Source organism: Camellia sinensis, chromosome 8 (assembly GCF_055761805.1).
Source record: "Camellia sinensis isolate YWXY chromosome 8, ASM5576180v1, whole genome shotgun sequence".
NCBI lineage: Eukaryota > Viridiplantae > Streptophyta > Magnoliopsida > Ericales > Theaceae > Camellia > Camellia sinensis.
In genome coordinates this window covers 159820992-159833753 of record NC_138968.1, presented here as the reverse complement: position 1 = coordinate 159833753, position 12762 = coordinate 159820992, and the positions used below count along the sequence as shown (strand labels likewise).

General features: G+C 40.4%; 1 protein-coding gene across 2 annotated transcripts in view; it reads left to right on the top strand.

Annotated features, from left to right (window-relative positions):
• The first annotated feature begins 2592 nt into the window (after positions 1-2592).
• The window catches only part of LOC114320076 (uncharacterized), a 65280-nt gene continuing 55110 nt past the window's right edge, over positions 2593-12762 (top strand). For both annotated transcript variants that reach the window (XR_014338569.1, XM_082883936.1), the window contains exon 1: positions 2593-3072. Coding sequence is in view for 1 of the 2 variants with exons in the window: in XM_082883936.1 (XP_082740062.1) it covers positions 2927-3072 (146 nt within the window). In the remaining variant the exon portion in view is untranslated. The remainder of the gene's footprint in view (positions 3073-12762) is intronic.

Genomic DNA, 12762 nt, shown 5'->3' with positions numbered 1-12762 from the left:
GTTGGTGAAAAAGTTGCACCCTCAAAAGGTGTGCCCAATTTTGTCAAAAGGCGTGCCATCAAAAGGCGTGCCCAATTTATCAAAAGGCGTGTCGGAGTCATCATGGCGAGGCACGTGAGTGCCTTGGTTGGCGTGCCCGTGTGTCGGCGTCAAAAGGCGCGCGATGCGCGTGGCTGCCTCGGCTATAAGACAGAGGCTGAGGCTGAGGCAGAGAAAACGGAGGCTGAGGCTGAGGCAGAGAAAAGCTGCGAAAACCTCTGAAAAATTCTGCCGTGTCTGAAAGAGATTTCTGAGAGAGATTCTGTAACACTCTGTTGTCTGAGAGAATGGCTTCATCGTCTTCCCGCGGGCTGCTCACCCTCTTTCCCGACCTCAACGAGTCAACGAGAGAGAGAACTGGTGCGGTGGCACTGGAAACTCAACCAAGCGCCCCGGAGTTTACTCCGTTGAACTTTCCGATGCGGTCTGTGGAGCAAAGAATGGCAGTGCTGTCAGATGTGGAGGCCAATCAGTATACTCTGAAGGCATGTGTGGAAAGCATGACGGCGGTCACAAATTTGTCGAACCGGCTGCAGAGTAGGACAAATGAGGTGCAGCATTTAAACTCCCAGCTAGCTCTGCTCCAGCGCATGTATAAGGATGCGCGAACAGAGATAAGCGTGCTGAAGGCGGAAAATAAGGAGCTGAAACGGAAGGCCACCGTGATGTTCCGTTTTGGAGGGCCGCCATATGCTGCAGTGGAGGAGTATGGTGGAGTGATCGTGCCCAGTGGAGTGGGAAGCACTGAGGCAACACCGGCCAGGGCCGCCCAGGACGGAGGCAAAAAGAAGAGACCTGCAGTAGAGTAGGAAAAGAAAAATCCCACGGGGGTGTGGTTGTTTTGTTGGTGTGTTTGTTTGTTTTTTTTTTTTTTTTTTTTTTTTAATGTAAAATGGTGAATGGGGTGAGCCCCGACATGAATAAAATGACAAGGTGGTGGAATGTTGTTGGTGTTATGTGTAAAAATAAAAATAAAAGAAAATAAAACAATGGATAAAGAAAATAGATAAAAAAATTTGTGGATGGGGGAGAAGAAAAACAGCGGTGTGAATGTGTTTTTTTTTTTTTTTTTTTTTTTTTTTTTTTTTAATTACGAAAAATAAAATAACATAAAGAAAAGGAAAGTGGGGATAATATGTTATAATAACATGGGAAGCTTGGTTGTGGTGTGATTATTGGAGAGGGGAAGGAATTAAAAAAATGAAAAGAAATAGATAAAAGAAAAAGAAGAAGATTCGGGGTGATCAACAAAGTGGATTTATTGGGGTACAACATGATGATGTTGGGTCCATGGAATGGAGAGAGAGATAGTGAATTAAAAAAGAAAAAAAATAAAAAAAAATAATAATGTAATCATAAAGTGCATGCAGGAATATTAAAGGTTATGATAGTGGATGTGAGAATATTAAAATAGGTTGTGATAGTGCAAGTGTGTGTGTATGGGTGCCTGGTGTGTGTGTGTGATGATTAAAAAAATGTTTGCATTAGAAATCCCGTGGGTGTGTGTGAGTGTGTTGGGATGTGGATCTGTGACTTTTTCTTTTTTTTTTTTTTTTTTTTTTTTTTTTTTTTTTTTTTTTTTTTTTTTTTTACCGAAGAAGTAACTTGTTAAAATGACAAAACTGAACCAAATAACCACCAAAAGCACAAAGGACAAGCAAGCACAAACAAAGCCATAAACCTAAAGCAAACTTGTCAAACCCGAATCTTAATTCCTCCAGTTTCCATCTGAAGCACCCCCTCCCCTGGAGTATCGGGATCCACCGCTGTTCGAACGGCACCGTCTAGCAAGGTCCGAAATCGATCCAACGGTAATAGAGGCCGGATTATCCTGCCGGATCGCCTTATCAACATCATCTACAACTCGTCCAGTTCGGAATCGTGAGAACCGCAGGGAAAATCATCTCCGGTTCGGACACGGTTGTATCGGTAATCGAGAAGGTTATGAAGCTGGTAGAGATGGTGTCGACGTGCGCGGAGGGAAGGGCGACGATAGGAGAAGATTGATGAAGAGGACGAGTGCGGGGACGGAGCACGGTGTTGCGGTGCTCTGGAGCGTATGCTATCTGTGCCGTGATCGGACGGCACAGGAGGCCGCGATGAGGAACAACGGTTTGACCAAGGTACTGCTGGTGATGCAGAGCGGTTGTACGGCCAGAGCTAGGCAGATGTGTGTTGATTTGGTGAAGGTATGTGTAGAAAATTTTAGCGGAACAGGTTGAGGTCCGGCGGGCGGCCAAGGCGAGGTTGCCGCCCGCCGGTGAAGCGAAAAATACTAAATTATTAACTTTGCTCTGATACCATGTAAAATAAACTGATGTATATTATTGATTGATAGTTGTTTACAAGATTGTTGTTATTTTGATGTGTTAATTACAGGTGGTGAGGTACTAATTATATAGGAGAGGATTGGGGAGTAGGTGAGTGTATGTGGTAGGTGAGTTGAGTGGAGGTGGTAGTGTGGTAGGTGAGTTGAGTGGAGGTGGTAGGTGATGATATATTCTAACAACACAAGTGTTTGAAAATACAATAATGTTAATGAAATTTTTTCATTCTTATTAGTTTATAATGTTTTATTATATATTATGCAACAACCTTTGAATTAGTTTTTCATGATAACTCTTGAAAATGTAGAAAAAAGTAGGTAGAGCCATTACTTCCCTTGAAGTTTAGAGCGATTACTTCCTTGAAGGCAGCTACGAACAATTGCAAAGATAATCATTCCACCAAAAAAAAAAAAAAACAAAGGTTTAAATTTGCAACGATGACAACTAGACTGCATCAACAACAAAAAAATTCACGTAACAGAGAGAGGGGATTTTGCTATATCGTCTCGTCGAGAGTTGAAATCAGTCAGTGATCTATTGATCTGTATCAGATTCGATTCATGGACGAGGTGATTACAGCAGCCAATGCGACGTCGTCGTCGTCGCCGCCGTCGTCTCCAGCAGCACTCTTTCCTCCCAACCTCCCTTTGCTCTCTGCATTCCTTGCTTTTGCTATCGCGGAATTCCTCAAGGTCTTCACGACTTGGTCCGTACTCTCTCTCTCTCCCTCTCTCAATTGTGTTTAGGGTTATGAACTTTTGTTACTTGAAGAATTATTTTGTGAAACTGGAATTATAGCAAAATGATATGGTCGATTTGAATTTATTCTGGGATGAGTTGTTTGTTTCACCTGAAGAAACAATAAGGAAATTGGAGACATAGCACAAAGTGTTCACAATAATTTCTGTACTCTGTCGGTTGTGTATGTAGGGTGTTGATTGTTTTGAATTTTTAAATGCATTTTAGGTGCTGTCTATGGCAATTCCTCTGTAAATTCTCATTAGATCCTCCACAACTGGTCGAACAGACCAGCACTTCAGAATGTACAACACATGTCTAACACACTGGACAGGGCCATGAATATTCTTTCTACCCACCCAATGAATCCATGGAAAGGTTTAGTAGATACTATCGGGCAATAATTAATATATACAATGAAAATATGGGTAATATCCTTTTTGGATCGAGTAAACTCCCATCAACCAATGATCGCACGACAGGCTAAAGAAAACATGAATTCCCTTCAATATAGATTGGCTCGAGATAAACAGCCTATGCAAAATAATGGACAAACTAATGGTCAGACTAGCAATCAGAGTCATGAGAGGTCATCACCTGTGCCTCAGTCATGGTACGAAGCTCCTTCGAGACCACTAGCAAACCAAACTGTACCATTGCCCCCCTGCGAAACCATACAAATTGGTGGATCTGAGCCAGCATAAGGAAATGGTGTGAGGATGTTTCCAAATTCTATGTTTGAAGCCATACCTGACACACGGGGTTACACTAATCTCGTGTTTGAATTTACACCCAGAGGGTTGGAAGGATTTTCTGCAATTGGGAGAGAAACAACACCTATTCCTCCTCCCGTAGCACCTGTCGTAGGACTTATCCCAGGATAGATTCCAAGAGGTCAGCTATACCTCCAACAGTAACCAGTACAACAAGGACAACCAGTCTTGAATGTACCTATATACGGACCAAGAGGCCCTTAGGCACATGGTGTTCCTCCAAACCCTGTGTTTGTCCTTCTGGTAGTTGTTCAACTAGCACAAAATATGGTTCCAAGGAACCAAATTACTGATAAAGTTAGAGAAATGTGTAGACCTATGGCTCTGGGGGTCCAGATACCAGTGTATAGAAAACCTTACCCAGAGTGGGTGGATACGGTACATGAATATCTTGAGGGGTTTAGAATACCAGACTTTGCCCTCTTTTATGGTAATAGAAATTAGTCAACAATGGAATACATTGCTAGGTTTATAAGCCAGTGTAGTGAGTTTGCTAATAATGATTACATCAAACTGAGACTTTTTCCAAATTCTTTAAGTGGAGCAGCCTTCGTATGGTACATAAATCTTTACACTTCGCTTTATCCAAACTTGGCAGCAAATGGAGGAAGTTTTTCATGCCCAGTTGTTCCAAACAAAACTTGAAGTTTCCATGGCAGACTTGGCAAGATTGAACCAAAGGCTTGATGAGAAGGCTACTCAATTTATTACCAGATTTAAAAGGGCACGAAACAAATGTAGGGTCATGTTACCAGAGCCTGAATTTGTAAGATTGGCTCAAAATGGTTTGGACTTTAGGCTTCGAAAGAAGTTTAACTCAATTGAGTTTTTGAGACTTAGTAGAGTTAACATATAAGGTGTCTAGATATAAAACTTTACTTGAGAAATAACAAGATCGAAGTAATGCATCATATAAGACCTACTATAGAGACCCTAATTATGAAATTGATGCAGCAGAGATAGTAGGAAAAGAACCTATGACTTGTAAGGCATTAATTCAGAAAGACAGGACAATAGACCAGCAGTTTAAAAAGAAAGACCTGCATATGAAGTATTCTTTTGACTTAATAAAAGCAGATGACATTTTTTATTATTTGCTTGCAGCAAATTTCCTAAAGTTACAAAAGGGAGTCAAGATTCTTACCCTTAAAGAACTTAAAGGAAAATTGTATTATAAATGGCACAATTCTTGGTCTCATTTAACTAAAAACTGTATTATTTTCCAAGACAGGATCCAAGAACAGATTCGGAAAGGGAGGCTAAAGTTTCCAGACAAGTCTGAGAAAGCTATGGGAATTGACACCAATCCGTTTCTAGAGATTAGGGAGGCTGCAGCCAATGTTGGCATGTCAGATTTCCAAAACCTATCATTGAAAGAATTAGAGGAAGTTACTGTACAAATGCATGTGGCTAGCCAGGCTGCTTTTAGGAAGAACCCAAGAAGTTCACCAGTTGATGGACAAAACTCTGCAGGCCTAAAAAAAGGCTCTAGTGAAGAGATGTTGAATGATGACTCTCTCGAAGATGCTATGGTGTAGAGGATGTGTCCTAGGTGCAGGATATGTTGTAAGTGGCTAAAAGGGCTCCTAATTGATGGGAAGTAGTATTACAAAGAGGTGCAGAGGGACCGAATAACCAGCACCCATAACAAGAGGCTATACCCAACTGGCCCTAGACAACATTTATCCTTGGTAGCCCCACTAGATACCAGGATGCAATCAAAAGGAAAGAGGCCTCTGTATAAAACTAGGCCACCCCATTATTACAGAGTAGACAACCAGCTTGAAAGGAAGCATGGATTCAAGGCAAGGCATGGGACCAAAATTGATAATTGGCCCCTGAGGACTGCTTCAAAAAGTGGGGCGGCAGATCTAGCAGCCAGACTAGTGGGCTCATGGGTCCCAGGACTTCCAGATTGGTTTGTCATGCAGAATAAACCTAAGGAAATGCCTACTCAAAGAAAGGGAAGAATGATCAAACCTCATCTGGTGACTCCAAATAACTGGGTGTTATTAAAGAATCCAAAAACAAGGGAGCTAGATGTGGCTCCTATAATTTCTAGGTCTCAAAGGAGAAAGATCCAATGAAGATACACTTAGTGTCAGAGGGATCTAAAAGAAAGTGGAGAGAGCACTTCCATGGCACAAGCAAAAGACTAGACAGATGGAGGGAAGAGGAGTGCCAGTATGGAGCAGTTGGCTAAAGTTCATGCTGAACTAAGAGCCAAAGAAAAATCCAGTTTAGTAGGCCTTGAGAAGGTTTTAATGGAAAGTGATGATGAAAAAGATGTAGGGACTGAGCCAGGCCAAGAGAGAACATTGGCTGAAGATGGAATGTTTGAGGCCTTCATGGCTAAACAAACCTTTTTGGTTGATAAACCAACGGAGGTAGATCACCAACAGGTTGCTTCAAAGGAACTTGCTAGCACACAGGTACCAGAGTGCAGCATGAAAGATACTTCCAAAATAACAGAACAAGCTAGTTTGGAAGGGAAACAAGTACAGCCAACAGTTCAGTTTGGCTCATTTCCTTTAGTGCCAGTAAACGTGGTATATATACTGCCACAAAAGTTCCAGGCTGAAGAGGGAAACCAAGAAGGTCAGGAAAGTGATCTCATTCCGATTTCTAGTGAAGATTCACAGGCCAACATGATTCAAGATGAGTCTAAAGTGGCCACACCAATGGAAACTGAAGAAGAAAGTGAGGAGGTTAGTATTAACCTCTCGTATCCTTTCCAGTACCCTCCAACATCTATGACTCAGCACGTTAAGCCCTCGTATATCAAGGCTTAGTTCGGTGGGATACAAATGAATAGGGTGTTAGTGGACAATATGGCAGCAGTAAACCTGCTTCCGAAGTCCTCCATGAAGAAATTGGGAAAAAGAAACCCTAGATTAATCCTAACCAGCATAACCATTGCTGGTTTCGCTGGGGATAAGCAGATGGCTCAGGGCATTCTGCCCATCAACCTGAGTGTGGGGACCAGAAATTATATGACAACATTCTTTGTTATAGACAGTAATGCCAAGTATAATACTTTGCTTGGCAGGGATTAGATCCACACCAACAAATGTGTGTCTTCCTCTCTACATCATAAAATAATGATAACACTATACAATGGAGAGAGATAGGAGATCAACATAGACCCCCAACCCTTTATCGCTTGTGCTGATTTTGTAGAGGCCAAGTTATACACTGAAGGAGTTACACCACTCAGTGTACTAAGGAAGCTTGATGGAACAGCCGAAGTGACGGCTGATGAGGAAGTAGCACACCTGAAGCACTTAGTGCAGGAGAGTGCTGATGAAGAGTTCGTCACCAATGATGACAGTGATGCCTGGTTGTAGGTAAAAAAATAAGAACCGAGAAGGCAGACCCTTGGCCATAGTCAAGTTTTCAGCATTGGACATAAAGTCAATAGTCTAGAAAGTTCAGGAACAAGAGAAGGAAGCCATAGTGGTTGGCTGTAATCAGGAGCAACAAAAGGCCAGGCCTTTGGCCCTTGATAAGTATTGTGCATTAGACATCGATACAAAAGTCCAGGAAACACAAGAAGAAGAAGCCTTATGGACAGATTTTGTCTATAAGGAAGAAAGCAAAGATGTTAAACCAGAGAATGTGGGAGCAAAACAAATGAAAAAGTTGCTTTGAAGGCAGAAGAAGTCAAAGGAGAAACATTAGTAAATGCTCAAGTACAGGACCTCTTGGAATAAGTCAATTTATGGGAAGGTTCTGCACAGCTATCCACTTATATCAGTGCTTGGTTAAGTCCTATTGATAGGAACCAGTTGTTGGTAGTCCTAAAGCAATATAAAGATTGTTTTATGTGGTCTTATAATGAACTGCTTGGATTGGATAGGTCATTAGTAGAACATAGGCTCCCTATGAAGCTTAACTTCAAGCCATACAAGCAGAAACTAAAACGGACGAGCCCTGAAATGGTTCAGAAAGTGAAGGAGGAGATTCTCAAGCTCCTTAAAGCAGGCTTCATTAGAACAACTAGGTATGTTGAATGGTTGTTTAATATTGTGCTTGTGGTTAAAAAGAATGGCAAGATGAGAGTATGCATCGATTTTATAAATCTAAATTTGGCAACTCTAAAAAATGAATACCCCATGCCTATAGTTGATCTATTGGTGGACAGTTCAGTAGGGCATAGGATTTTGTCTATGATGGATGGGCATTCTAGTTACAACCAGATCTACCTTACAGAGGAGGATGTCCACAAGACAACATTTAGGTGTCTTGGGAATATTGGCACCTTCGAATGGGTGAAAATGCCATTTGGTCTAAAGAATGCTGGGTCAACATATCATAGGGAAATGAATATTATCTTTCATGATCTTATTGGAGGATACCTAGAGTGTTACATTGATGATATTGTTGTAAAGTCCTAGTCTATGGAGGAACACTCGGTTCACTTGGTAGCAGTTTTCGAAAGAATGAGAAAGTTCAAGTAAAAGCTTAATCCTCTCAAATGTGTTTTTGGTGTATCAACTGGAAACTTCTTGGGGTATATAGTGCACAAAAAGAGAATGTAGATCAATCAGAATAAAGCCAAAGCCATCATTGAGGCTTAACCTCCATTAAGCAAGAAAGAATTACAAAAGTTCCTTGGTTAGGTTAATTTCTTTCGAAGATTTATTTTCTTTTTTATTGAAAAATGAAGAAGAGTTTGTATGGACAACAGAGTATCAAGCTGCTTTCGAAGGAATTAAACCTACTTGGCCAAGCCTCTAGTGTTGATGCCACCAAGGAGAGACAAGCCGTTGAAGTTATACATTGCTACAGCAGAAGATTCATTGGAGTTTCCCTAGCTCAGGACAATGAAGAAGGTAAGGAGCAAGCAGTTTATTACCTTAATAAGTTTTTAAATTCTTGTGAATGTAAATACTCAGCTGTAGAAAAGCTGTCCCTTGCATTGTATTTTGCAGCAATGAAATTAAGATGTTATCTTTTCCTTACTGTTGTCTTGGTAATTGCAACCACAGACTTGGTTAAGTACATGTTATATAGACCTATGTTGAGAGGAAAAATTGGCAAATGGATATTAGCACTATCAGAATTTCATCTAAAATATATCCCTAAAAGACAGTAAAAGGACAAGTTTTGGCTAACTTCTTAACAAATCATCCATGTTAAACAGAAAGTCAAGAGATAATGGATCTTGGTATGGTCAATGTGGAGCCATGGCAAATGTGGTTCGATGGATTAAAAGCCAATGGTTTGGTTGGAGTTGGTGTTATAATTAAATCACTACAGGGGTTAGAAACCACACATGATTTTAGAGTGGATGAAATTACTTGTTCCAATAATCAAGTTGAATATGAAGCTTTAATAATGGGACTTGAGATACTTATTGGATTACAAGCTCATGCAGTTGATATATTTGAAGATTCCCAATTGGTAATCAACCAAGTAAAAAGAATCTTCAAATATCAAAGTGCAAGCGTGCTACCATATTATTTGCTGTACTGCATTTGCTTTCTCAGATTTAGATAGCTAATGTGACTTATATCCCAAGATTCATGACCTACAAGGCCAATGATGTAGCTCAAAAGGCCTCGAATTTCAAAAGAAAGAGGAATACCCAAGTGGACATAAGTCAAGCAACATATTAAAAGTTAATACCACGTTTGGCTAAAAGGGGTATCATGGTAGAAGTTAACCAGAATAACTTAGAAGAGCATGATTGGAGACATCCAATCATTCAATATTTAACTGGCCCATCATCAAAGGCCAGCAGGAAAATTAAATTACAGTCTATGCAATATATAGTGTATAACAATGCTCTTTACAAAAGGGGGGCAGATGGGTTGCTGTTGGAATATTTAGGGCCAAAGGAAGCATTGACTACTATGACTAAAGTGCAAAAATGTATTTGTGGTGCCCATCAGCCTGGTGTGAAGATGAGATGGTTGCTTCGAAGGTACTCCTACTATTGGCCAACTATACTAAAAGATTGCATAGAGTATGCAAAAGGATGTCAAGCATGCCAAAAGCATAGCATGATAAGACATGTGCCAATAGCTGATTTGTATGCAGTACTGAAGTCATGGCCATTTAGAGGATGGGCAATGGATATGATAGGAAAAATATATCCGCTGTCTTCGAAACATCATTGTTTTATTCTAGTGGCCACAGATTACTTCACTAAATGGGTCGAAACGACGCCTTATAAGGCTGTGGATTAGAATGAGGTTATTGGATTTATCAGAGAATTAATCCATAGGTTTGGCATCACTCAGACCATAATTGTGGATAATGGGACTGTGTTTGATGGAAAGATAGTGAAGTCTTTTGCAGTAGAATTTGGAATTAGTGTTATCAATTTCACCCCTATTATGCACAAGCAAATGGTTAAGTAGAATCATCTAACAAGTCTTTGAAAAAAGGAACACGAAGAGTCATGGAAAATAATCCTAGGGATTGACCCAATTTGTTGTTAGATGTATTGTGGGCTTATAGGCCTTTTCCCAGGTCAAGTATAGGGTTCACTCCTTATGCCTTAGTATATGGGCATGATGCAGTATTGCTTATAGAAATTAATATTAAGTTCTTAAGGGTAAAATGCCAAGACCAATTAACTTCTGAACAAGACCATCAAAGTATGTTCTTGAAAGTAGAAAATATAGATAAAGCCAGAATATTGACATTAAATAACATTCTTTTTCAAAAGAAGAAGGCAGCCAAGAGCTATAATAAGAAAGTTATGCACATTAACTTTGATGAAGGTGATTTGGTATAGAAAACAATACTTCCAATAGGAATTAAAAACCATAAATTTCGTAAATGGTCACCTAATTGGGATGGACCATACCAAATTCATAGAGTCTTGCTTGGGGGAGCATACCTCTGAGAAATTTGAATGGATATGTGCATCCCAAGAAAATCAATGGCAGGTATTTCAAGTCTTACTATCTAACTGTGTGAGAAATGCAAGAAGTGTGAGAAATGCTAAAGTAAAAATAAATAAAAGGGCATGAAGCACTCAGATAACAAATAAAGATTTCATTTCATAAAGAATTGAGTACACGCAGCCACAAATTGGCCTAAAAATTAGTACAATATTTTAATTGTTTCTTACAATTGATTCTCTACTTCTAAGGGATGAGAATAACTGAATGGCTGTAGCCATGTCTTGTCTTTTTTCAGCCAGCCCTTGGTTAATAATTTGTAACTTCTTGGCATTCTGATCCAAGGCTAGGTTGACTGCTGCTAGCTCTTCTTCTAATTGAGCTTTCTTCTCCAACAGTTGGGATCGAAATTGGGATGCATAGGAGTGTTGCCCCTTCAATTCACACACTTCAGCAGGGATATGGGATACAAACTCCTTATCCTTCAGCACTTTTTCTTCTGCAGCTTTAGTCATTTGGCAGCTATTGATGTAAAAGTCTATAATGGCTGCTGCCTGAGATAGGTGGCTTGAAGATGTTAGATTGGATTGCTCGAAGGCCTGGCAACATTTAAAGAAACCATTCTTGATAATAGGCCTCTATAAAGCTTCAAATGGAATCCTTAAAAATGTTTGCAGTAAATCCAAGCAAGTGCCCAAGTCCACTTGAGGTAAAGAGGCTTCAACAGCAGTGGAGGAGCTCTCAATAATCTCTAGCAAAGAATTAGCAAGGATCAATGGCTCAGCCTCACTGCTTGGTACCCGAGCTGGTGAAGAGATGCCAAACAAACTGGCTAGTTGAGGCTTGAAGATATCCATCTCCTCCTCTGACATTATTAGTACAGAAGAATTGCTGGTTGAAGGAAGAGATGGAAGTATGAGGATATGTGAAGGAGTAAAAGTTCCCCTCGCAGAGTCAATAGTCTTAGTTACCAGCAAGTCTAAAGAAGAAGAACTGGAGCTGGGTGGTTGGAAAGAAGTTGATGAGCTACCAGTGTCATTCTTGGGAAGACCAATGACCACTGAAGTAGAAGTGGTAATTGGAGTATTCTCAATTGGGAGAGGGGCAACCAGGACTATATAAGGAGTATATTAGGATGAGACAAAGGATAGATGAGGTAAATATGGAGTTAAGGCTGGACACAAAGAAGGTGAAAGACTCTGCCTCATAAGAGGAGAGAAAAAAGGTATGGAAGGTGTAGAGCTGGGAAGTGGAAATATTGCCTGAATAGGCTCTATCTTCATTAGCACTTCACTATAAGTCTTCCTTTCTCCTTCTGAGGCTGCTTCTAGTACTGCAGAAGTCTGAGAAGGCCATTCATCCACAGATAAAAAGGAGGGGCATGTGTCAAAGGAAAAAGGAATGAACTGATTACTGTTGCATAAAAAAAAAAAGAGGAGGGGTGCTAATTCCATGCTGAAACCTGGAAAAGGAAATTATCACAAGGGATTGAAGGAGGTTACCAGCTTCAGAGGTTGTGGTGGTACTGCTGTTTGGAGAATTGCAAAGGGAGTAGTGCTTAGCAGTTTGTTTCCTCCTTACAACCTCCTTTTGAAGTGCATTAGTAGCAGCAGCTTCATCCCTTAGTATTTGCTGCTATCTCCTCTTCTCAAACCTCTGACATACAATGATTTCCTTGGAGTGCTCTTCTTCTACTGCTTTGGCAGCTGCCTCATGAGTAGGGGTGCAACTCGGGCAGGTTCGGAGGTTGTCCAAGCCCAGCCCAAGTTGTGCTGAGATCTGCCCAGGTCCGAATTGTAACCTGAGACTGCCTGCCCAAGCCTGACCCGAGTTAAACCCAAGTTGTCCAAGTTGCCCGAATTATAAATGAATTTCAATTGTGTGTGTGTGTGTATGTGTGTGTGTGCAGCTACATTATTAAATCATTAAAGTTTGACTTCATTTACAATTTTTTTATTTATTTATAGAAAATCATTAATACCATCAAAACAAATAATTTATGTACTGTAAGATGTCACTATAGTAGTC